The sequence below is a fragment of the Pan troglodytes genome, chromosome 12 (genome assembly GCF_028858775.2).
Source record: "Pan troglodytes isolate AG18354 chromosome 12, NHGRI_mPanTro3-v2.0_pri, whole genome shotgun sequence".
NCBI classification, from domain to species: Eukaryota; Metazoa; Chordata; class Mammalia; order Primates; family Hominidae; genus Pan; species Pan troglodytes.
The window spans coordinates 12238210-12265756 of record NC_072410.2 but is presented as its reverse complement, the minus strand read 5'-3'; the positions used below and the strand labels follow the sequence as shown (position 1 = coordinate 12265756).

The following is a 27547-nucleotide window of genomic DNA, read 5'->3' as shown; positions in this document are numbered from 1 at the left end:
TGTAGAATGAGAAGGGTGAAAATGAGTCCACTGTAGCCTTATGGGGAAATCACTCTGCGGCAGGACCGCACTTTATCGGAACCTGATTTCATGTGGTTTGCCCACAAGGCAATTTTAATCCTGTGATTATTATGGGGTGGGGGGAAGTGAACTTCTGGTTGGAAATGTTACTGATTTACTTACTCATAAGCAAAATCAGTTTAACCTTATGAAGGTAATTAAGGCTTCTGCTGGGGACTCCTTTGCTTCTATAAACTGCAGGTGGTAACACCGCCCAGTCAGCGTTGATGGAGATGAGGGAAAGGTGGCCGGGCCTTCCAGGGTGGTTCTCCCCGCAGGAGCAGGGCTGATGCTAACAAGTTTTCAGGCATCTGAGGGCAGCAGGCACCTGGAAATCCAGACTTCTAAGACCCCTGTGGCCATTTTCAGAAATGAAGCAGGTCCCCCAGGCATGAAAGATCCCTGGAGATTCAAGAGTATGACTGCCCCTGGGCCTCTGTGGCTTGAAAATATTATCAGAACAAAACTTGTCATTCCTTATTCAGAGCTAAAGTGCTCACTGCACATACTCCTGGGAGAAGTAACAGGACAGTCAGCTCTGACGTGACTGACACAGGCAGAAGTGATTTGTGGAAGCAGGCTTGGACGGGGGAGCAATTCTGGATATTTCATGGGGAAAACAAAGAGCTGGAAGAAGGAGGTAGTGCAGAGGCCCGCAGAAGGGGAAGGACCTGGGACCCACACAAAGACAGGCTTTGCTTCTTTCATGTTTTACTTGGGGCCAGACTTACTTTCTCCTGTGTAGCTGATTCTCTGGTTTGTGTGCAGAAACACTGCCAATGCTGCCATTTAAATAAGGATTTCAGGAAGTAAAAGGAAAAAAAATACTGGAGTGAGAATTTATGGTGCAGAGTATTTAATGATATTAAGATGCAGAGTGGCAATTTAAGACATTTATGCTGCCTCCCAAGGAGTTTTGTAGGTATACAGGCTAATTTTCAGACGGGTTGCTGGGGGTGGCATCATTTGCCTACATATGGTGAGGTATAATCACTAGTACCTTGGCATTTATTAGAATTTGGAAGAACGAGGTTAAAAAAAATCAGTCTACTTTATTGAAGTCTTTTGCAGAAATATGACACAACCATTTTCAAATAGTTTTTATTACCACCAAAATAATATTCGTGAACTAAAAGCTAATGTAAGGAATCAAAATTCTTACAGTGGTTATTTTGGCTAGGAGAAATATGATTGTTTACCTCTTTTCAATTTTCTGTATATTTTTTAATTTTAAAGAAAATGTGAGTCCTATATAGTGACGGGATCGCAAATTTGAAATGTGTGTGTGTGTTTTTTTTTCTCTTTCTGCAACAGGGTTACATGATGGAAAATCGAATCTCAGGCTTAAAGTGTGACACAGATGTGTTTGCCACTTTTGAAGGTGACAATGTTGTTATGCTTCAGGTAAGATTCGGGAAATGTTTTCAAGATCAAGAGTTATCCAGAAGTCTGAAGTGTTTCATATATTTTATCTTTATCTGATTGCCTTCTTTAATTGGCAGATGCTTTCCTGTTAGGCACTTGATATTTGTTGTAGCTGAACAGGGTATTACGTTATTTCTCTCTTAGCTGATCTTTGACTTTGAATTTTATCTTTTTGGTTTAAGAAAACCACTTATACATAGTGAGTCAGATTCTTCTACTAGGAAGGGTATTTTGAAAGAGTATGTAAGGCCCCAGAAGATGAACAAGCAAAAGGCATGAAAACCCAGTTTACAAAAGAACGGCAATGGATCAGCCTCCTAATGATCAAGGAAATGCATATTAGACTATTCGGCAATACTCTTTTCCTTTCTCAATCCAATCGGCTCATGTTTTCAAGTATGTTGAAGTCCCCATGTTGGCACAGGGGGGTCCTTTTGCATGTTGCTGTTGAACTGTGTATAATTCTACTTCTGGGCTGTATTTTAAGATAACAGCCTGAAATACAGAAAACTTTAAGGCACAAACATTTTCACCAGTACATTATTTATTGTAGCAATAATGTTGGAGTCCAAATTTTCAACAATAGGAAAATTATTATACAGTATAAATCATGCTCTGGCCACTCAGTGGGGAATTATATGGCTTTTAAAATAGTGCTTTCAAAGAGTGCTATTTATAACAGAAATTTAAAACTTATGACACGGTAAGTAAAAATGATACAAAAACATACAGTTATGCATTGCTTAACAACAGGAACATATTCTGAGACATTTGTCATTAGGCTGTTTCATCGTTGTGTCAACATCATAGAGTGCACTCACACAAACCAAGATGGCACAGCCTACTCTGCACCTAGGCTATGTGGTGGAGCCTATTGCTCCTACGCTACACACCTGTACAGCATGATACTGTACTGAATACCATAGGCTACTGCAACATAATTTTTGTTTGTTTATTGATACATAGTATTTGTACATATATAAGGGATACATGTGATGTTTTGTTACATGCCTCGAGTGTATAATGATCAAGCCAGAGTTTTTAGGGTGTCCGTCACCTCAAGTATTTATCATTTCTATGTGTTGGGAACATTTCAAGTCCTCTCTTTTGTGTATTTTGCAATATGCAATATATTGTTGTTAACTATAGTCACTCTACTCTGCTATCGAACATTATAACTTATTCCTTCTGCCTGACTGTATATTTGTACGGATTAATCAACTTCTGTTCATTCCCCCTACCCGCCCCCACACCTTTCCCAGCCTCTGGTATCTATCATTCTACGCTTTACTGCTATGAGATCAACTTTTTTAGCTCCCATATATGAGTAAGAACATGCCATATTTGTGTTTCTGTGCCTGACTTATTTCACTTAACATAATGACCTCCAGTTCCATTCATGTAGCTGCAAATGAAATGATTTCATTTTTTATGGCCAAATAGTATTCCATTATGTGTATATACCATATTTTCTTCCTCCATTTCTTTGTGTGATGGGTATTTAGGTTGATTCCACATCTTTGCTATTGTGACTAGTGCTGCAATAAACATGTGGGTGCAGGTGTACCTTTGATATATTGATTTATTTTTCCTTTGGATAAATACCCACTAGTGGGATTGCTGGATCGTAGGGTAGTTCTATTTTTAGTTTTTGTTTGTTTGTTTGTTTTTGTTTTTTAGAAACCTCCATACTGTTTTTTATAGTGGCTGTACTAATTTACCTTCCCACCAACAGTGCCTAAAACAATTTTTATGTTTAAGTATTTGCATATGGAAGCACATCAAAGCATAGATAAGGTGATGTGTTGTGCTATGACATCATGATGGCAAAGATATCGCTAGGTGATGGGAAATTTTTAGCTGGGTACTTGACTGTATAAAGAATGTGATCATGATTTGGAGTTCTCAAAAAAGGACAATAGGGACTCCTGGCCTGCTAAGATATAATAGCCCCATTCCTTACAGATTTTCCTCTTCACAGTTAAACTCCCTGGACAAAATGCAACAGACAAGCATGGGAAGAGAAGACCCTGGAAGGGGGAAGGAAGGAGGAGGCTGCCTAGGGACTTTGGGACTTGAAGAATGAAACAGCAATAAGGTCTCTGGATTTCCTTATTGTCTCCCATATATCCCAGACAGGATACACATCCCCTGTATCTCTAATAGGCACACACAAAATATGCTCCAGGAGACACCTAATCCCCTAGCCAAAGGACCAGGAAGATGGTGGCCTGATGACCGAAAATCTTTTTGGTAATACCCATGCTACACCAGCCAGACACAACAAAAAAACATAACCATTCTCCCCACCCCCGTTGACAATTTCTGCCTCGCTGGGAGCTGATCTTCCACTGGATCCTTGACCTAAGGAAGCAGGCAAAAGCAGGGGTAGTACTCCCATCCCCCAGCCAGTGGCCTTAGTGGGGCTGAGCAGGGAGCTCATCTTTCATTCCTCTCCTGGTAGAAACAGGTGGTGCTCAGATTCCCCACCAGAGTAGTGTCAGCAAGGCCCGGTGGCGAATCCACCCCCACTCAGCAGCAACAAGAACCAATGAAGTGGCTTAAGGTGGAGCCCATCACCAGTGTGCTTCTGCTACCCACCCTGGGGCCAGCAGGGGTCCAGCAGGGAGCTGAGTCTCTACTCCCACCTGACGTCGATTAGACTAACCAGGAGGTGTGAGTAGGGACTAGTCACTACTCTGTGTTCTCCCCACCCCTGGTGTCCGTGGGCCCAGTGAGGAGCTGAAGCTCTATACCCACAAGATGACAAGAAACTGGATCAAGTAGCGTGCAGCAGAGCCAGTGGACACTTTGACCTCTTCCCTCCCTGCCCCCTAAACCCCTAAAGGGGATTTAGTGGGGAGCTGAGCCTCTAGCCTCACCTGACATCAACAGAATGAAATAGGATGAAGTGGGGGAGTTAATATCCTTCTCCCTCCTCCCCTATTTTTAGCAGGAGCCAGTAAGCAGTGGAGCCTTCACCTCATCCAGCATCAGTGAGGCACAATGAGGTGGTGGGAAAAGGGGGTCATTGGCCCTGTGCTTCCCCACTCCCTTCCCTGATGTCAGCAGGGCCTAGAGGGAACAGAACTTGCCCCCAACCTGTCTCCAACAAGGCAATGTGCATCAGCACTCCTTTTCCTCCAGCATGGTGTCGATGGGACCCAGCAGGAAAGTGAACATATACCCATCAGGACCTTTTGCTACCCTTCAAGATTAAATGTCATCTCATAATATCATATCTAAATACACTGGGTACAACAAAACATCACATTATAAAGGAACCAAGAAAATTGCAACTTAAATGAGAAAGTCAATAGATGCGGATACCAAGAAGAATCCAATGTTGAAATTATCTGATAAGGATTTTAAAGTACCCACTATAAAAGTGTTTCAAAGGTGCATAAAAGTACTACAAATGCTCTTAAAACAAATTTCAAAAATAGAAAAAATATAAGCAAATAAAAGGGGACGAAATTCAAATGATAGAATTAAAAATATAATGACTGAATTAACAAACTTGCAGTCTGACCCCAATAATAGAGTAGATATGATAGAGGGTGGAATCAGTGAATTTGAGGCCAGATCAACAGAATTTACCCAATCTGAACAACAGAGAAGACAAAAATGAACAGAATCACACAGATCAGTGGAGCAATAACAAAAGAGCTAGCATTTGTATTATCAGAGTCTCAGAAGGAGAGAAGTGTGTTGCTCAATATACATAAAGGAAATACTTCAGACAATTAAAAAGTGAGGAGGGCAAAGAGACCTAAATGGAGGTAAGGTTTCCACACTTCACTCAAAGTGGTAAAACATTAATATCACTAGACTGTGATGAGATATATTACAAATTTTTACATGTAAATAATAAGGCTATATAATGTGATACTGTGAGGTTCTGGGGGAAAACCTGAAAGAAATGAAAGGAGAAATAGACAAATCAACAATTATAGTTGGATATTTCAACACATTTATTTCAATGGTTAACACAACTACTAGACAGCAAATCAGAAAGGATATGAAAGAACTGAAAAACAGGCACTGCTGGGCCTGCAGGTCTCTGTTGAGCCACGGATGTGGGTCTCTGTTTTGCAGGATGGGGTTTGTTAAAGTTGTTAAGAATAAGGCCTACTTTAAGAGATACCAAGTGAAATTTAGAAGACGACAAGAGGGTAAAACTGGTTACTATGCTCGGAAATACTTGGAGATACAGGATAAAAATAAATACAACACACCCAAATATAGGATAGTAGTTCATCTAACAAACAGAGATATCATTAGTCAGATTGCTTATGCCCGTATAGAGGGGGATATGATAGTCTGTGCAGCATACGCACACGAACTGCCAAAATATGGTGTGAAGGTTGGCCTGACAAATTATGCTGCAGTGTATTGTACTGGCCTGCTGCTGGCCCGCAGGCTTCTCAGTAGGTTTGGCACGGACAACATCTATGAAGGCCAAGTGTAGGTGACTGGCAATGAATACAATGTGGAAAACATTGATGGTCAGCCAGGTGCCTTTACCTGCTATTTGGATGCAGGCCTTGCCAGAACTACCACTGGCAATAAATTTTTTGGCTCCCTGAAGGGAGCTGTGGCTGGAGGCTCATCTGTCTCTCATAGTACCAGATGATTCCCTGGTTATGATTCTGAAAGCAAGGAATTTAATGCAGAAGTACACCAGAAGCACATCACGGGCCAGAATGTTGCAGATTACCTGTGCTACTTAATGGAAGAAGATGAAGATGCTTACAAGAAACAGTTCTCTCAATACACAAAGAACAGCGTAACTCCAGACATGACGGAGGAGATGTATAAGAAAGCTCATGCTGCTTATACATCAAGTCTATGAAAAGAAGCCCAAGAAAGAAGTTAAAAAGAAGAGGTGGAACTGTCCCAAAATGTCCATTGCCCAGAAGAAAGATCAGATAGCTCAAAAGAAGGCAAGCTTCCTCAGAGCTCAGGAGCGGGCTGCTGAGAGCTACACCAAACAATTTTCTATGACGATTTTTCAGATAAAGACAATAAACTTATGGACAGCAAAAAAAAAAAAAAAAAAAGAATGAAAAACATAACCAGGCAACAGGATTTAATTAACATGTATGGAACACTCTATTCAACAGGAACAGCATACATGTTTTTCAAGCACTTATGGAATTTTCTTCAAGATGGACTGTATCCTGGGCCATTAAAATAAAACTCAGCAAATTTAAAGGAATTAAAAAGGTACAGAATATGTTTTCTCATCATAATAGAATGAAATGAGAAATCAAGAGCAGAAAGAAAAGAAGAATATCTCTAAATACTTGGAAATTAAGCAACATGCTTCAAATAATCCATAGGTTATATAGGAAATTTTAATGGAACTTTAAAAATACATGGAAATGAGTGAGCATGAACACACAACACATCAAAACGTATGGGAGGCAGATAAAATAGTGCTGAAAGGAAAATTCATAGTACTAAATGCTTATTTTAGAAAAGAGGAAAGGTCTCAACTCATTCACCTAAATCCCTACCTCAAGAAAATTGAAAGAGAAGAGCAAAATAAGTAGAAACCAAACATAAGAAAGGAAATAATAAAGTTAAGATTATACATTAATAAAATTGAAGCCAGGAGAACAATAGAGAAAATCCATGAAACAAAAGGCTGGCTCTGAAAAGAATCAACAAAGTTGATAACACTCAAGCAAGATTGACAAAGTTAAAAATTAAGAAGGCTCAAATCACCAATATCAGGAATGAAACAGAATATGTATCTAGAGATCATGAAGTCATTAAAAAATAATGAGGTTGCCAGTCGTGGTGGCTCACACCTCTAATCCCAGCACTTTGGGAGGCCGAGGTGGGCAGCTTACCTGAGGTCAGGAGTTCAAGACCAGCCTGGGCAACATGGTAAAACCCCATCTCTACTAAAAATACAAAAATTAGCCGCGTGTGATGGTGCACATCTGTAATCCCAGCTTCTCGGGAAGCTGAGGCAGGAGAATCACTTGAGCTTGGGATGCAGAGGCTGCAGTGAGCCAAGATTGTGCCACTGCATTCCAGCCTGGGCGACAGAGTGAGACTTTGTCTCAAAAAAAAAAGAAAAAAAAAGAATGCTAGAAAATAGTTTTACATTGATAAATTTGACAACTTAGAGGAGACGGACCAGTTCCTCAAAAACTGGAAACTATCTGACTCAACAAAGTTGAAACAGACAAACTGAATAGTTCTATACTCTTAAAGAAACTGAACCCTTAATAATAATATAAAAGCTCCTGAAAAATAAATCTCCTGGCCTTGAAGCCTTGGAGAATTCTATTTACCATTTAAAGAAGAATGTTACTCTCTCCTCTTCTATTTTCAGAAAATTCTATTTCCAGAAAATAGAAGAGGGGAGGTACTCCTTGATTATTATAGAAGGCTAGTATTACTCTGATACTAAAAGTAGACAAAGATAGAAGAAAAAAAGAATAAAGCTACATACTAGTATCACTCATGAATGTAGATACAGAAATCTTCAACAAAATATTAACAAATTGAATCTGGTAATGTACAAAATGAATTACACAGGGCAACCTAGTGGAATTTATCTCTGATATGCAAGTATGCTTCAACATTCAAAAGTCAATCAAATGCAATCCACCACATCAACAGACTAAAGGAGAAAAAGTCACATGATCATGTCAGTTTACACAGAAAAAGCATTTGACAAAGTCCAACAACCATTCATGATAAAAACTCAGCAAACTAGGAAAGAAGGGAATTTCCTCAAATTGAAAAAGAGAGTCTACAAAAATTATAGCTAACATCATGCTTAATCGTGGAACATTGAATGCTTTTCCCCCAAGATTAGGAAAAAGGCAAGAATGTCCACTGTTATTCAACTAGTGCTAAAAGTTTTAGCAGTGCAATAAGGCAATAAAAATAAATTAAAACAGAGATTAGAAGGGAAGAAATAAAAACTGTAGCTTTCTGACAAAGTTGCAAAAGCAATCCAGTGGAGGAAAGATGGCCTTTTAAGCAAATAGTGCTGGAGTAATTGGACATCCACAGGCAATAAACTGAACCTCAACCTAACTCTCACACATTATAAAGAAATCTAACTCAAAATGAATTACTTAAATATAAAATGTAAAATTATAAAGCTTTTAGAAAAAAGTTAGGAGAAAATCCTTGAGACCTAGGGATAGGGAAGAAGTTCTTAGGGTTGACATCAAAAGCACATTTCATAAAAGGAAAAATTGGTAAGCTGCATTTCATGAAAAATAAAATTTTTTATTCTATGAAAGACCCTGTGCAGAGGATGAAAAGATAAGCTACAGACAGGGAGAATATATTTTCAAATGACACCTCCAACAAAGGACTTGAGTCTAGAATATATAAAGACCTCTCAAAACTCAACAGTGACAAACAAACAATCCAATTAGAAAGTGGTCAAAAAAACATCAACAGACATTTCACTGAAGAGGATATACCCATGGCAAATAAGCACATGAAAATAGGTACATCATTGTAGCCATTATGGAAATGCAAATCAAAACTCCTAGAAGATATTACTACATTTCTATTAGAATGGCTAAAATGAATATTAATAACACGAAAATTGAATAAGCTTTGTGGCTTGCACCAACACTATTTTCCTGGTTGGGATGCCAGTAAATGTTTTGTAAGGTGTTACCGCTGGGAGAAAATGCATAAAGCGTGCATAGGATCTCTCTGAATTATTTCTTGTGCTTCATTGCTACAGTTACATTCATGCAAATGCTACATTTAAAGAATTTTTTAAAAAGGTATAAAACAAAAACCTATGCATGAATAAGTTTAGAAAGAAATAGAGCAAAATATTGATATCTCAATGTTGTAAACGGTCTTGATGATTAAAAAAGAACATTCTTTCCATTGTTACATATCTTAAAAAGTGTATTAGAATGAGGACAGTGGCATGTAGTGGCAGCTCCCCATTCCCTCTTAGCTTTTAGCAATATCTATAGGAGAGTAGATTATTTGGGGGAGAATTGAGACTTATAATTTAACTTGGGCTAGATTAAAAGTTGTCTGTTTTTTGTCTCCCTCCTGTTTAAATGTCGTATCAAAAAATCTTCTTAAGAATATTCAGTAATTTAGACATTACATTAATTCATATTCTCCATCTCAGCTTGTGATCCAAGTGAGGTTTTTTGACAACTTTCTCTTTGGGAGTATATTTTAAACATAAGCATGTGATTCAACAGCACTTGACCCTGAAGTTGTGATTTAGTGCTTTAATTGCAAGCTCTAGCTTGTAAGCATTATGGAAAGGCTGTTTAGTGTGTTATGGGAATGATCACAATTTCTAAATGTGAACTCAAGTGGAAGTGTGGGGAAAAACAGGGACTCCTTGTTGTTTATCACATACGTGGGAGCATGGAAAATGAAATGAGGAACTCTGAACCATGAACAGCAGGAACGTGCAGGGATGCTGGGCTGCAGGGAGGCTGAGCACCTGGTTGGGAGAATGAACAGCAGCACAGAAAGCAGGGCACCCTGTGCACTAAGAACACACACAAGTGCTCCAAGGCCTAGGCTGGGGAAGGAACCAGGGCATGGTCAGTTTTACAGTCTGCTAAGAAAGAGATCACCAGAGACCTTAAGTCCAGACTGTAAGCCTTGTTTTGACCAATTTGCTAGACAGATATCTTCCAGACACATACTGGAAAAATGCTACCTCAAGTGATGATCCAGCTGGAAACACTTCTTGTATAAGTGGGGTGTGTCAAGGGTCCCCAGGGTCACCCCCAGGATTGATGATTCACTAGGAGAACTCACAGGACTTGACATATACTTATACTCATGGCTATGATTTATTACAGCAAAATCATATGTAAAAAATACATATATACGCACACATGCATCTCTGTCTCTCTCTCTCTCACACGCACATGCACACACACACACGCGCACACACACACACAAAATTCAAGGTCAGCAAAGGAAAAAGACACATGGGCTGAAGTCCGGAGGAAACCAGAAGCAAGTTTCCAAGAGTCCTCTCTCAATGGAGTCATGCAGGACATGCTTAATTCCTCCAGCAACAAATTGTGAGAATACCTGTGAAATGTTTACCAGGGAAGCTCAGCAGAGACTCCGTGTCCATGGTTTTTATTGGGGGCTGGTCATGTAGACACCCTCTGCCTAGCACATATCAATGCAGACTTTCAGAAGAAAGCACATGTTCAGCATAAACCACATTATGTGCTCAAATGGTTTAGGCACAGTGAGCCACCCTTATCAGTCAAGGAATGGTGGGAATCTTCCCAAACCCAAGTTCCCAGATGAAATCTCAGGCTAGCAGTCTCAGGCCTTTCATGTTAACTTCATTTTGCACATGGTGCCATAAGATAAAGCATATGCCCATCCTGATTGGCATTAGCGCTCTTCCCTCTTCAAGGTCAAATCACTAGAATAAATAAAAAGCAGGAATAAGTAAATGACAATGTCAATGACACTGACAGTGGGAGAGAAGCCATCAGATGACCGAGTATTTTTATTACTTTCTGGAGAATGCAAAGCATGGAATGAAATTGACAGGCCAACCTGCTACAGCCTGAATGTTTATGTCTTTCCATGATTAATGTGTCAAAACCTACCAAGGTGATGGTATAGGAGGTGGGGCCTTTGAGAGGTGATTAGGTCACGATCACTCTGCACTCATGGGTGGGATTAGTGCCTTATCAAAGAGCGCTTCCTTGCCTCTTACACCATATGCAGACTCAGCAAGAAAGTGCCATCTGTGAACAAGGAAGTGAGCCCTCAGCAGACACTGAATCTACCACTACCTTGATCTTGGACTTCCCAGACTCCAGAACTGTGAGAAATCAATTTCTGTTGTTTATAAGCCACCCAGTTTATGGTATTTTGTTATAGCAGCCTGAGCTAAGACACAAGTTGAGTGGACACAGCTGGAGGTGGGATTGTTTCTTCTGGATGACCGTGGAGAGACACTGGGTCATAAGGATTGAGAGCAGGAGAGGGATTCAGGCAGAGAGTCATGCATTTCCATAAAGGCCTGTTTAATAGCAGGACACCCAGTTCCCCACATCAGAGCGACTACAGTAATAGCATCTGCCACAGCTCCAGAAACCTTCTCTGGGAAGAAAACTTAACAGCCTGGCCAGGCAGTGCTTGGTCCCTTGGGATGAGAGACCGAGACCCCTGAATACATAGCTTAGTGCTGGGGAGGGTCAGCCTGCTTGTTTGCCATCAGTCAGCACCCCCTCATAGGAAGCCTGCCAGGTGACTGCCCTGCGTTGGACCCGGAGTTTTCTGCTGCTGGGCATCCAGGGGTGATGCCTCCACAGTGATGGGAGGTTGTGCTGGCTGCCTGTACTGGTCCACTCAGCCTTCCACTTGTGTGTTGGAATCTCCCCATTTTGGGGAGGCCACCCTTCTGTGGGCTGGATCCTGCTTTGATTCTCCTTATTGAAGTAGAGATGGAAATTTCAGGAGACACAGGGGAGAAACTGGCCAGTGAGTTTCACAATATTCTGATATTACCTACAGTGCTTTCAGCTTTCTACCAGAAGGTAAAACTTTCAAGATCCTGAAGGTGCTAGGTTGCTGTCCCATGATTGAGGGGATGTGCTGTGGCATTTCTGCAGGCTTTACATGTTTCCCTTTAAGCAAGATGGAAAGTTTTCTGACCCTTTTATTATTTGCCAGGGCAGAGGTTGTAGCCCCTTGGTGAAATTTAATTATACCCTCCACCAAATCCAATTACTACCCACACCCATGAAATCCCATTATAACTTTCTTTTGCTTCATTAGAGGTACACTAAGACAGGTCCCTTCCTAATCCATTATGGCAGATTCCCTAAAGAATGTTAGTTAGAGATTTTGCATATATTGTTCATTACTTCGCAGTGCAAATATGCAAAAATGCAAATGACCTGCCATTAACTTGCTTAAAGACCAGGAAGGGGTGTCCTCTTCCTGACTGATCTGGCTGGCTTCTGTTGCAGAGACCTCTGTCTTGGAACTGCCCATGGCAAGATATGTGCCTGCTGACGGGAAGCCTGGCAGTAATACCATCAAGCCTTATGTCCAGAAGAGCACAAAATGTTTCTCCAATCAGAAGGGAGCATTGGGTTGTTTTGGGGCTGGACTGTGGCAGGTGGCCAAGAGAAGGAAACCCCTTTTGTACTTTTTCCTTGCTTAAAACACTAGACTCAGCCGAGATGTGGTTTGGGGTAGGACAGACCTTTCCTGCAGGGGTTGGGGAACCTAGCTGTTCTTCCCCTGCAGGAATGCCTGAGCCATGCTGTGGGGCAGGCCGGCTGATGTGTGCTGCGTACCAGCGGTGGGGCATCAGCCCAGTGTAGTTTCTATCAAATTTGAACTGAGGAAGAAAATAAAAGAGACCAAGCACATATCTGTTTTACTATAAGAAAGCTGATTCCTTAGGGATTTCAGACTCCTGAGGGTATTTTCCTAAGGATAATCAGAGAATGAACAATCAAGCATCATCAAATATTTTTGTTTCATTTTTATTTTCAACTTTTACAGTCAAAAATTTCAAACAAATTTCAAGACAGAAGTTGAAAGACTAGTGCAATAAATGTCTGGGCACACCGTCCACCTAGTTTCATTATATGTTAACACTTTGCCATATTAAAATTTCTCTTTTTTACCCTCTATGCATATGTTTGTGTGAGTGTATGTGTGTGTGTGTGCATGAAATCATTTGAGAGTAAGTTGCAGACGTCAAAACACTTCACCCCTAAGAGCTTCAATGTTCATTTTCTAAAAATAAGAATCTTTTTGTATAAAATCGTAATAACCATCATCACACCTAAAAAATGAGCAATGACTTCATAGTATTATCTGAAAAAAATTAAAGAAAAATCAACAGCATGAAAAAGAAGGAGCAAGATGAACAAACACAACAACAGGCACTGGAGGAAGCAAAATAGAGAAACAAAAACTAATTAGTAACCCTAGGGATGTGTGGCCACATTGTATCCATAAAGCAAGAACAGCCTGCTATGAAATACAAGCATTCAGAGACCCATAAAGTGCTCGGAAAATTAAAAATAAAGATTGCAAAAAAAAAAAAAATCCAATGTGAGGGCTGAAGAACAAATTTGAGAAAACTTCCAAGAATGAAGATCAGAAAGACAAAAAAGGGGGAGTAGGATTAAAGGGAAATTTCCATTCCATCCATTTTTGATGGATAATCAGTCTAAAATCTACAACATTTCCAAGAAAGGGATTGGAGAATACAGAGAGGCAGGTAAATCAGAGAAATAGAAGAAAATTCTTGAGATATGAAGAAAGGCAAAAAAAGTCTGGAGATTGGCGGGACCCATTGGAAGAGATTAGAACCTGAAAACAACCTGGAGAATTTCAGAACATCAAGCAAGGACAAAGAAAGGCCTCAAAACCCTCAAGCTGAAAAAACATGGGATTATTTACCAAGGCCTAAGAGTCTGATTGACCACAGACCTCTCAAGCAGCACTGAAGGATGCAACGGCTTCTCAACTGTAATGTACCCATACATCCTTGGATATCTTGTTCAACTTCAGACTCTGGGGTGGGGGAATTCTGTATTTCCAGCAATCTCTTAGGTGATATTATGGCTCCTGGCCTATGGATCACACTGAGTGGCAAGGGCCTACAGGTCTAGAATAAAATGGAATAATACCTTTAAAGTTCTGAAGAAGGTTGCTTTGAATGTAAAATTTCACAGCTAGCCAAATTATTGATCAAGTATGAGGCAATATAAAGACAGATATTCAAATGCACTATAAGTTCACTTGATATGCATTTTCTGAAAAATGTTACTTGTGGATGAACTGCAGGAAAGCATTCAAGAAATGAAGAATTTAAAAGACATGGATGCTTTTGGGAGCTAACCCAAGTGGAGTATGTGTGAAGAAATACCTGGATGGTAGTGACATGACAAGCCCAGAAAACAATTAGTCCAAATTTGAACAGGAAGTCAGAGGGGTCAAAATAATGACTTTAAGAAGGAAACAATTTCTGTTCAACAGAAAGAAGCAGGAAGATTCTAGTGATATGATGGAAAAGGCATGTTTCTTCTTGAAACAAGAGAAAGAATAGTCCATTAAGACTCCAGGAAAAACAAAACCACTCAAGAAAAGCATGCTCCAACTACGAGCAAACTAAAGCATGACATGAGAATGTATTTGACCTTCACACTGGGAAGCTTCCCCTTCTAGGAGAACAAAAACTACTTAAAGATGGTTATTTCTGGAGTGAGTTATTAAAGGTAAAAGATTGGGTAGGAGATTTTTGCTTTTTATTTAAGACTATTTAATAGGGCTTTTAATTTTTAGAGATCAAGTATATTTAAAACCATTAAAAAATATTCTCTCCCGGCTGGGCATGGTGGCTCACTCCTGTAATCCCAGCACTTTGGGAGGCCGAGGCGGGTGGATCACGAGGTCAGGAGATCGAGACCATCCTGGCTAACACGGTGAAACCCCGTCTCTACTAAAAATATAAAAAATTAGCCAGGCGTGGTGGCAGGTGCCTGTAGTCCCAGCTACTCAGGAGGCTGAGGCAGGAGAATGGCGTGAACCCGGGAGGCAGAGCTTGCAGTGAGCCGAGATCGCCACTGCACCCCAGCCTGGGTGACAGAGTGAGACTCCGTCTCAAAAAAAAAAAAAAGAAAAACAAAACACAAAAAACTTCTCTCCTTTTGATATAAAATGTCAGGGAGGGAAGAAAAGGAATGAAGAGTGACAAAGAAGGGAAGGGCTTTTCAAGAGAACAAACCAACTCATGATACACACAAACTCACCCCATCCTCCAACATAACAACCCTCTTTACTCCCACGAATGAACAGACAAGTTCTGTTTTTCTCTTTCCAAATCCATTGACCCATACGCAAAGCTGGCACTAATTTTTTCGAAACCAGATGTTGCAGCATCTAAATATTTACATTGTTCCTCATCAGGACTCCACGTGTGAGATTCTGGAGAAAGGGAGCCTTCTGGATCGGGGGCCTTTGTTTGTCTTTTCTTCTCTGCTCCCCAGAATTTGATTTTAATGTAGTTTTTCAAATTGGAGACTATGAGTTCTTGACAAAATGTATTAATTTTGTGTCTTAATTTTGATGATCATCTAAACAGATATAGTCTAAGTAGTATACACAGATCATCAGGATAACAACCATATAACCAGAGATTGCCGTGGGGATTCTGGCCTTTGTCTTGCACTGCTAAGCCCATCAGCACCAGAGAACACCTTCTTGATGACCAGGAACCAATGAGGAAAGAGCAGATGTAGGTTTTCTATGATTTAAAAATCTGTGTTTAGTGGAGGCCGAAGACTGGTGTGATGTGCTTGCTGCTTGAAGAGGTATCTTAGTCCATGTCTTCTTGTGTAACAGAATACCACTAAGTAATTGATAAAGAACAGACATTTATTTCTTACAGTTCTGGAGGCTGGGGAGTCCAAGATCAAGATGCTGGCCTCTGGTGAGAGCTACTCTCTGCTTCCAATATGGCACCTTGAATATTGTGTCCTCACATGGCAGAAGGCAGAAGGGGAGAAAGGGGTGAACTCCCTCCATCAAGCCCTTTTCTGAAGGCACCTAATCGCATCCACAAGGGAGGAGCCCTCATGGCCTAATCACCCCTGAACGTCTCCACCTTTTAATACTATTACGTTGGCAACACCTAAATTTTGGAGGAGACACATTCAAACCGTAGCAGAGAGTTTTACAGACCGCAGAGAAGTGTGGCAGAGGGATCTCTTTGCCCAGCCCTCAGAGGTGTGGGTATAACTCCCCCAAAGGAACTGGCGCAGGCTGGAAAAAAACAAGTTCATGCTGCAAAACACAGTCTGTCACATGTTATTAGGGCTGTTGATTTGAATCTTATTGGTTTTGTAGTTTTGCTTGTATTTAATTTCATAGTTTAGAGTTGAACAAGAGCTATAAACATAAGGTGTTTATATCTAGTTTTATGTTTGAACATGTTTGAGTAACATTATAATTTGAAACAACTTAAATCAACATTGGGGGTTAAGGAGAATTGTTTTTCTTTCAGAAAGGGTTTGCACGATGCTCAAGTTGTAACAAACGAAGTAGAATTTCTTTTTTAACATTCTGCCCTTTGCCATTTCATTCTTTATTTTGTCACAGATTTAAGACAAGTTACTTTCTCTTTTCAGTTGAAAAAAATTCCACAAGTAACATGTATTCCAGCAACACTGGACGGTTTGTTGTTGTCATCAGGGCTTGGGTGTTGGGAGGGGGCTGACACACACATGCACATGAGGAAGCTTGCTGGAAATGAGGGCGATTCTGGGGGTGAGTGCAGGGTAGAGGGAGGCCAGGGGAGGTGAGAATGGGATGGGAAAACACTTGGGAACAACAGCCAGCCCTGCGCTAGGGAAGGTGCACACATCCGCTTCCCTGAGTTCCGTTCAGACCCAGTCACTACTGGGGTTAGCAGTCAGGACACATTTGTCTGCGTGTAATAAATACCCATCTAAAGTGGCTGAAACCATAAGAACGCCAACCATGCTCCTTGGTGACCCCACAGCTGGGGCCTGTCTGCCCTTGAGTCCCTTGCTTCTGTCCAGCATCCAGTTCCACTGACACTGGAGTGATTTCTGGATTGTCTCATCAGTGTCTTAAAATAGCTGCCACAATTCTGGGGAAGACAGCACGAGGGAAAACCTTCCCCAGAAACCTTCAGCTGAATTCCTCATAGGTCCCATTGGCCAGGACGGTGCCCATGGCCCAGCTGTATGAGAAATGGCCTTTTCTACCTCTTTAGTGAGAAGTTTGGGCCAGAAGTCTGTGTGGGGTGTGAGGGCCCCGGCTGCCTGCAGGAGTGGTGTGCTCCTGAGCTGGCCTCCACTGGGCCGGTTACAGATGGTGACGGGAAGAGCACAGGGGGTGCGGGGCAGGGGTACACTCCCAGGCTCTTTATACCACGTGCATGGGACCCTTGGACTAGGCCCACAACAGGGATCCCCAAATCAATCACTTCCAAGGCCAGGCAGGTACCTTAATGACTGTAGCACACCCCGAGACTCAGATTGCCACGGGGAGTGGTGCAAACGGAGGGCCTTTGCCCCTTTCCAAGGGGGCTGTAACCTCTCCTCAGCTCCCACTGACCATCGCGTTGGGGGAACATTGGTTCAGGCTTTGCAGAAATTCTAAGTTTTCAACAGAAGGTAAGCACATCATTTGTTTTTAATGTGAAATGGCCATGGGGGTCATAAGAGGTGTGTCTAACAAAACCCGTCTTTGGCATGGGGTGAGTCACAGAGCCTTGCACACAATAGGCTGCAAAGGAGGGAGCTCCGGAGGAAGAATACACGCTTAGGCCAGGGCGGCCTCATGGCCAGATAGCCCAGGCTCTGTTTCACCCACATTGAGGAACTGTGAAATCCTGGGCTTAGCCACTCTGAGAGTTACAGCCCTCACCTGTAAAACTGGGACCATCACCTGTACCTTGGAGGACTCTTACAGTTACTCCTGTAGAGCACTCAGCACACAGTAGGGGCTCAATTAAAGCTGTGTTGTGGCTACTAGAATAAGCTATGGGTTCTGCATATGGTGATGGTTTGGTTGCCAGACACCAGGGCTCACGCCCCTACTGTGGCATGAAGTAGCCTGGGCAAGTTCCAGGTAGGAAAGCGAAAATGTGTGCAGGGGACTGATGTAATGTGGTGCAGGTGTGTGGGATGGGAAGCGAAGGGAAGAAGAGACCCCAAGAAGGGAGAAAGGGACCGGAAGAGCTCCCTGTTCCTGTCTATTGTGGCACAGCAAAGCACCCCAAACTTCCTAACTTAGGAGCACACAACCACAACCACCTCGTTGGGCCTGTGGGCTCTGCTTCAGGTCAGAAATTCTAACAGGAAATCACAGAGGTGGCTCGCCTGGCAGCCTCCTGAGTCTCCACGCTGGGCTCCAGGTGCTGACACTGTCACTCAGTTGCCCAAAGCGCTTGGATAAAGGCAGCTCTTCAGACAGCAGCCAAGGCCCTGGTGTCTAGCCCTGCCCCTGCCCCTTCCTGCCGTACACCCTGGCCGCCCAGGCTTCTCCATGCTGCTGCGTCTCTAAAGCCGCTCTGCCCGCGGCCCTGAAAGCCTTTGTTGCTGCTACCGTTCCTTCTCAGATTGAGAATTTATGTCAAGTGTGAGTGCGCAGCCCCTCTCTGTGCCCACTGAGCTTTGAGTTCACCTGTCATCTCGTCACATTATCCCGACATGCTGTCTGCTCTTGCCCCTCCCCCAGCACACCAGGGGTTCCTGCATTCTCTTTGTATCCCCAGTGACTACACAGAGCCTGGCATATAGCAGGTGCAGCTTAGGTGTGGAATTATTGAAAGCATGGACTCTGGGCTGGGTGTAGTGGCTCATGCCCATAATCCCGGCACTTTGGGAGGCTGAGGCGGGTGGATCACTTGAGGTCAGGAGTTCGAGACCAGCCTGGCCAACATGGTGAAGCCCCATCTCTACTAAAATACAAAAATTAGGTGTGGTAGCAGGCGCCTGTAATCCCAGCTACTCAGGAAGCTGAGGCAGGAGAATCGCTTGAACCCGGGAAGTGGAGGTTGCAGTGAGCTGAGATCGCACCACTGCACTCCTGCCTGGGCGACAGAGTGAAACTCCATCTGAAAGCGTGGACTCTGGGTTGAAATCCCAGCCCCACCGCTTCCTGGCTATGTGACACTGGCAACTGGCTGAACCTCTCTAGGCCTTGGTTGTCTTATTGGACCACGGGGTGAGTGATTCCATGAACTACCCAAAGTTGTCATGAAGATTAAATTAGGTATTCCATCTAAAGAGTTTGGAACAGAGCTTAAGTTTGGAACAGAGCTTAGCCTTAGTAGATAGATGCTCAAAGAAAATGAGTAGTTGCTGCTATTAGGTGTTGTATATATGAATGAACAAATGAATGAAGCTCATTCGTTCTTTAAGGCTTAGGTCAAAAGCTCTCCTGTTCCATAAAGCTTTCCCCAGTCCTCATAGTAAAGGGAACCACTTTTAACTTGCTGTGCTTCTGTACCTGTCATGTTCTTTACAGGTCCCTCTGAGTGTAGTTGCGGGTGCATAGGCTGATCTCTCTATCTGCACTGGAAGACCCCGAGGGATGGCTGTATCTTATTTATCTTTTTAATGTTCCCTATACTCAATATAAACAGTAGGTGCCTTGTACGTAGTAAGTGCTCCATAAATGTAGCTGGAAGGAAGGAGGGAAACCAGAAAGGGGAAACCACTTTATATCTAACTGGAAAGAGACACCAAGAAGGTCCAGATTTAACTGAAACAACAACAAAACTAACCACTCTTAAGTTCGATTGAATTGTGCATGATTTTTTGCTGGGCCTAAATCACTGCTTCAGATCCATCCATCCTTCCTGGTTTGAAGTTCAAATCCGTGGTTTTTTGTTTTGGTTTGGTTTGGTGTTTTTGTTTGTTTTTTTTTTTTTTTTTGAGATGGAGTCTTGCTCTGCGCCCAGGCTGGAGTGCAGTGGCGCAATCTCAGCTCACTGCAACCTCCACCTCCCGGGTTCAAGTCAAATCCGTGTTTAAGGCCCAGCAATTACTCAGAGCTGCTTACTTGTTGGTTTCTGTGCTAAAGTAGTCCTTCCGCTTCCCTTTGCCCTTCCCTCTCTTCTCTCCCCGCTCCTTCTCCTCTTGTCTCTCCCCTCTCTTCCTCTCCTCTATTCCCCTCCCCTCCTCTTCCCTCCCTTCTTCTTCTGTCATCCGTTCCATCTCTGCCTATTTCTTCTAGCCAGGGAATTTTTTAAGATTCTCCCCAAAGACATCTTGCCTTGATGGGATGTCCAGCATCTAAAAGAGGTAAAGAGTTAAAATGCATGATGGTGGAAAATCAAGACCATCCACTTGGTCTTTTCTTCATTCTCATACCCATGGGTGACCCCTGAAATGCCCTTCAGGAACCTAGGCTTGCCAGATGTAGGAAAAAGAAATATAGGATGCCCAGCTACATTTGTATTTCAGGTAAACATGAATATTATTTTAGTATAAGTATGACCCATGCAATGTTTTGGTGTCCAAATACAAATTGGGTGTCCTCTCTTTTATCCGGCAGTCCTGTTGGAACCCCTAGGGCCAGGGCCAGCTTCATGGGGTGAGATTTGTGCGGTGGTACAGGAACCTGCCCTCAGAAGGGACCATGCTTGGTTCAGTGCTCTGTTCTCATCATCATAAAATTCTTAATAATTTTTGAAGAAGGGGGCCTGCATTTTCATTTTGCATTGGGCCCCAAATTATGTAGCCAGTCTACCTAGGGCTCCTTGGAGCATGATATGGGGCCCAGTGCCGTAAGTACTGCCACTTTGAGTCAATCTCCCACTCTATGGTACAAACCCAAGTGTGGTCCCACTGCCTGGATTCATAATGGATATCTGGTGGGATCTCCTTGGAAATCACATTTTTCTATTATAATTGGCTCTAAGTGTTTTTGCTTTGGCAGCAAACTCTACTTGTTAGGCTCTTTAATCCAAGTTTCACTGTACCTAGCATAAATCAGTGAAATACTTAGTGTGAGGAAATGCTGGTTGCTTCATAGATGCCTTGAAAAGTGATTTGACCTTAGAAATAACTTTCATTGGTGTTACATAATCATGTTGCATGATGTATATGATATTTATTGCAAATGCTTGTTGATGATGTCATCATTCTGCACAATTGCCAAACTCACAGTTTCCAAATGTTGGCTGTAGATTTGCTTGATTCCTCCTGCAGATGGGACCTTTTTTAAAAGAAAAGACATGGATGTTTTGACTGCTCACTCACCCTAGAGTTCTACTAAGAAAGGGGCTCCTGAGCAGGTGTATATGAAAATAAAGAGTGCAGAACCAGCAGAACATGCAGAACCAGAGACCTGTATGAAAAGCCACAAAAACACCACCCACAATCACCTATCACAAGTTGTCTTAAGGAAACCTTGAATAAGTAAAACACCAGGCTTACAGGAGAGTGTAATCACTTGTGTTGCTGAAAATAATGTTTCACTTTACAAAACAATCTACTACTAGGTCCATTTTAAGTAATGAAATATCTAGAACTAAAACATGTAATGAATAAAATTTTTTTTGAATTTCTTAGTTTTGATAGTCACCATTATTATGTAAGAGATCACTTTTTTATTTTATTTTTGGAGACAGAGTCTCACTCTGTCGCCCAGGCTGGAGTGCAGTGATGTGATCTCAGCTCACTGCAACCTCCGTCTCCCGGGTTCAAGTGATTCTCCTGCTTCCCGAGTAACTGGGACTATAAGCACGCACCACCATGCCCGGCTAATTTTTTAATGTTTTTGGTAGAGACGGGGTTTCACTATGTTGGCTAGGCTGGTCTCGAACTCCTGACCTCAGGTGATCCACCCACGTTGGCCTCCCAAAGTGCTGGGATTACTGGCGTGCACCACTGCGCCTGGCCAAGAGATCACTTTTTAGGGGAATCTGGGTGTTGGCTGGAGAGAATCATTCTATGCGCTTTTAACTTTGCAACTTCTGTGAGTCTATGATTATTTTTAAATAGAGTTAAAAATTATATATATACACACACATATATATACTACATAGTATATTACAGCATATTCGGGAACACCTCTATGAGGTAAAACAAGCACATCTTCATTGCACACTCAGTCTAGGTGGTGACTGATCTCTCTTTGCCTCTGCCTGGTAATTTATAAAATAAAGTACTGGACCTAGAGACTGTAATGCCCAAATCCCGTGGTAGCTGATGGCTTCAATCACTTAATCTTTCACCAAGGGGGCATCAACAGCAGAAAATAAACTCATTTTTAAAATCACGTTTCCTTGTCTCATGACCTAGAAAAGGAGCAAAGATCCAAAGTGAGTAATCTGCTTTTGTCCAGAACCAAATTTATCTCCCTTGTCTTTCTTAAGTTTAGCACCTGAACTTGATTATTGTATCATTCTAATTTTAATCCTAGTTAGAGTGAGTTAGTTCTACCCAATTTTAGTTGCTTAAATGGAAAAAGTGGAAATAGCGGCAGAAGTTAAAGGAGATTATCAAGGAATTGGACGTATTGGATGAGATAGGGAGAAAAGGAAGGGAATGTACTTATTCATTTACTCAAGGGTGAGTCCTCGCCTCTGGGCTCTGGGCAGTACATTGTCTGATGGCACAAGGATGGACGCACTCCGACCCCTGGCACTTGCTTTCCAGGCTGCCGGAAGACAGCAAGCCAGTAAACAAGTTGTGGTCTGTAGCACCAGGTAGCCATAAATGCTATGGAGAAAAATAGAGTCAGAGAAAGCTGTGGGAGTGGGAATCAGAGAAAGCAATTTGTTCATACTTGGAATGACATTGCTTCTGCAGCAAGAGTGAGATAGAGTTACAGCCATCATCAATTTTATAGATTAGCAAAAACAAAGTTAAATCTTAATCCTGGTATTGCGTTAGTGAAATGGAACTGGATTGCTATATCATTTTAATTTTAATTCTAGTTAAAGTCATTTTATTTTCCCCACTTTTCCAGATCCTGGCAGGGTTTGATTCTCACACTTATTTTGTATAGCAGCAGCCATAAAAATGTACATGTTCTTTGACCCATAATGCAGTGATTCTCAATCTCACTGGACCTAATGGCCTCTTTTTGACAATAAATATTTTGTGACACTCCCTTTACTAACCTGAATGAAATCACGGATCACATAACCTATCTAGAGACGTAATTGCAAGAATTCAAGACAATACTTAAGGAAACCAAAGGCAAGTTATTTATGTTATAAATATATTTATTTAATAACAAACATGATCACAGCAAGACATACAATGCCTGCATCTATACTCAGAATTACTGTGTCAGCCTCGAATGCAGATGCCCAGGCTTATGGTCCAGTCACACCTGGGAGCATTGCAGGTTGCCATGGGGATGGGAAAGGAGAGGCGGCAGTGTCACTTGTGTACTGGCCTAAAGCACCTCTAATTTCAAGGGAACAGAGGAGTTTAATTCTTCCATAGGCCTGGGACTTGGAAAACCTGAAAGCTTTGGTGTAACTAAGTTCAGGGCTCTTAACTGCCTGCATGTATTTTACCACGTGGCATTTGACAGGACACGGGGTATGGCACAGTCCTCTGTTGGTTGAGACGGTCCCATGCATTTCATACCTGGCTCTGCCCACCAATGCCAATAAAGCTTCCCCAGGCAAAAATGCCTTGAAAGTTTTCAGCATCCCTCTTATTGGTAGAGTGGCCCTCTTTAAGAGCCTCTGTATCAATCAAGTTCGTGGGGATTTATTCTCAGGAAATAATACAAAATATGACTATGCTATTTGTCTGCTTATATTGCTATCAAGGTTATTATGACAATGTAAAACTGGAAACAACCTAAGTATCCAACCAAATGGAAATGTTTAGTTAGCTATGATTTATCAAAACAAAAGTATATGGTTAGTAAATAAACAAATAGAATTCTACATAACAGTGCAAATCAAAAATGTCATTTATGATATACTGTTGAGTTAAAGCAAACATAACATTTTATATAATCTGTATAAAAACATGCATGCATATAAAGCGAAGAAATGTTCTTAAATTGATATTTGAAAGAGAATGAGTCAGCTATCTATTGATTTGTAACAAACCACCGCAAAACTTAGTGCTTTGAGACAACAATTTGTTAGCTCATGATTCTGTAGGTCAGCAGTTTGGGCTAAGCTCACACAACGTGGTTTTTCTGCTGCTCTGCTGGTCTTCCCTGGGCTCACTCATGCTGTGGCAGCAGCATGTCGGGGCTGAGTGGGGGCACGCTGGTCCAAGGTGGCCTCGTTCACGTGTCTAGTGGTTGTTGCTAACCATCAGCTGAGTTTCTGCAGCGGGCTAGCCATGGACATCTTCTTTGAACTGCCACAGAAGAGCATGCAGTATTTTAGGCCCAAATTATAACTTTAAAGCTGCTGAAGTAGAAGATAGAGATTGAAGTAGAGGATAGAGATTGTTTTATTTGTGCATTTCAGTACTATTCCCCAAAGGTCTAATTGACCAGAGAATGTCAGGGGTGAAAAAGAGAACGGACCAGCCTTCTGGTCCATGGAAGGCAAGCAGGTTTTACTAAAGTGTCAGCTAAAACAGTTGGTCCCAGGACCAGTGTTAGAGACTGATACAGGCAAGAAGGGAGAGCAAGCAATAAGTAGTTAATGAAGTCGGCCACAGGGGAGGATGGGGGACGGTGTGATAAATGCCCCACATTTGCCTTGGGGAAATAGAGACCCTGGTAAGAATGAGGTCTTGTATTTGATTCCTTCCCAGGAGTTTGCTAAGTGACAAATAGATCTTATTGGGTTGCAGTATTAAAGATACTGTCATTTTTTACACTGCTGAGACTGATGAGCGATAAACTCTTTGCACAGGTTGTGGGGCGGGAACTGCTGGCCCAATACACCAAACAGTATGAAGAAAAACGACTCTTTGGCCTGCTCCAAAACTGGGCTGAATCTGTGGGGGACAAGCTGAGAACCAGGTACGTATTACTCAGGCCATCATCATCTGCCTTCAGTGGGTTATCATGAAGCCTGAGTTCATACAGCCTTGGCATAACTCACTCTTGCTTGAAATTTTTAGTGTTTGCTGTATGCAAGAAATCTGTGAATATGTAAAATTAATACTCATACACTCACTACCAACTTAAAAACTAAAACATTGCTCATTCTGTTCTTTCTCCTTGAGTTCCTTCTTTATTTCATGTTCACTGTTCCAAGCAGTTTACGGATTTTAATCCTAAAAACCCCATGAGGTAAGTTCTTATTTCCATTTCACAGATGAGGAAACTGAGGCACAGAGGTTAAGTACCTTGCTCAAGGTTACATGGCTAGTGAGTGGCAGAGGTGAGATTTGAACCCAGACAGTCCGGCTTCAACATCCATGCTTTTGGTTGTTTGTATTAATCTCTCAGTATTGTCTGTTAGCTTTATAAATAAAGCATAATATATGTAGCATTTTGTAACTTTGTTTTCCCTCAATATTTTGTTTCTTAGAATCATTCAAATTGTTAAGTATAGGTGCAGAGCTCCTCTTCACAATATTCTGTAATATTCCATCCTGTGTATATGCCACACTGTACTTACCCATTCTAATCTCTGATATCTTGGACATTTGGGTTATGTATAGTTTTTTGATATTTTGCATGATGCTGTTATGAAAAACCCTGTACATGTTTTCTGGGGGATGTGCACAAGAGTTTTTATAGGGCTTTCAAACTTAATTGACATTACTTAGAATAAGAAATACACTTTAAATCACCATGGACACCCATATATCCATAGGACCTCCACTTCAGACGCAACTGAAGCAAACAGTTCATGGAGCAGTGGCTACCTTCCTATTTATTACTAGTGATGCTCTCTGATATTTTTAAATTTTATTTTTAAAGAATACTGATCTTAGCAGAATATTGATTTCAGCCAGACATGGTGGCTCATGCCTGTGATCCTAGCACTTTGGGAGGCCAGGACAGAAGGATTGCTCAAGCCCAGGAGTTCGAGACCAGCCTGGGCAATATGGTGAGACCTCTGTCTCTACAAAAATAATACAAAAATTAGCCAGGCATGGTGGCACATGCCTGTGGTCCCAGCTGCTTGGGAGGCTGAGGCAGGAGGATTGCTTAAGCTGGGAGGCAGAGGTTGCAGTGAACTGAGATCATGCCACTGCACTCCAGCCTGGGCAACAGAGTGAGACCCTGCCTAAAAAAAAAAAATACTGACCCCAACCCTTAAACTGATTTTATGACCTTTTAGTTATTTGCAATCTGTTGTTTGAAAAACACTCCCCTATGGTATATATTACCTAGGAATGGAATTGCTGTGCTATGGAGTAATGTTCAACTTTACTAGATAGTGACAAATTATTTTTCAAGGTGGTTATATAAATTTACACCCCCATTAGCAGCATGTATCTTGTGGGGCCTTATTCTGTTCTCACCAACCCTTGGTACTAGCAGACTTCTTAATTTTTGTCAATACAATGTAAGAAATGATCTCTCACCCTGACTTTAAACTGAATTTTCTCAATTACTATTAAGGGTGAGCATGATTTCACATGTCTGTTTGCCATTTGTATTTCTTTCTATGTGAAATGCCTGTTCATGTTTTTTGCCTATTTTTATTGTGTGTGTATGTGTGTGTGTGTCTTGTTCTTATTGATTTTTAAGGGCTCTTTATCCTTTGTTGTTATAAATGCTATAATTATCTTTTCTATGTTTGTGGCTTGTCTTATATTTTCTTTATCATGTGTTTTGATTGAGATAAATTCATTAATTATAGTCGAACTTATCAATCTTTTCTTTTATATCCAACACTTTTTCTGCATCATCTATTCTGAGGTCATGAAATCTATATCTTTAAAAGTTTGAAAGTCTCACCTTTTACATTTAATTATTGAATCCATACACATTTTTGTGTATGGTTTGAGGAAGGGATCTAATTTTATTTTTCTCCTTTGGGGACAGTCAGTTGTTCTGGCACCATTTACTGAATCGGACATTGTTTTCTAGTAACCTTCAAGGTCTCTTTGGCATTTATTAAATCTCCATCTATTTGAGAGTTTGTCTTGGGGCTATTTTGTTCCTAGTCTCTTTGTGTATTTTTGATCCAACAATACACTGTTATAATTACTCTGGCTTTATAATAAAATATTACTATAGTATTATATTATATTATTATATCAGAAATGTAATTCAGAATTGGGTTGGCTGTTCAGAATCTTTGGCCATTTCATGTAAGTTTTGTAATAAGTTTGTCAAGTTTCTTAGAAATAAAACAAAGGATGAATATTGTAGGATTGTACTTACATGACATACCTAGAGTAGTCAAATTCGTAGAGATAGAAAGTAGAATATTGGTTCCCAGGGGCTAAGAAGAGGAGAGAATGGGTAGTTATTGTTTCATAGGTACAGAGTTTCAGTTTGGGAAGATGAAAATGTTGTGGAGATGAATAGTGGTAATGGTTGTACAACAGTGTGAGCGTACTTAATACCACTGAGCTGTACACTTACAAATAGTCAAAATGGGCTGGGCACAGTGGCTCATGCATGTATCAGCACTTTGGGAGGC

The 27547-nt window shown here is 41.5% G+C and overlaps 1 protein-coding gene and 1 pseudogene across 1 annotated transcript in view; both read left to right on the top strand.

Moving 5' to 3' along the window:
• The window catches only part of ACOXL (acyl-CoA oxidase like), a 387631-nt gene that overhangs the window by 229090 nt on the left and 130994 nt on the right, over positions 1 to 27547 (top strand). Inside the window, 2 exon segments of the mRNA XM_016949229.4 lie at positions 1375 to 1464; positions 24851 to 24960. Of these exon segments, the coding sequence (XP_016804718.3) occupies positions 1375 to 1464; positions 24851 to 24960 (200 nt within the window).
• Positions 5304 to 6557, top strand: LOC107973597 (large ribosomal subunit protein uL18-like; annotated as a pseudogene).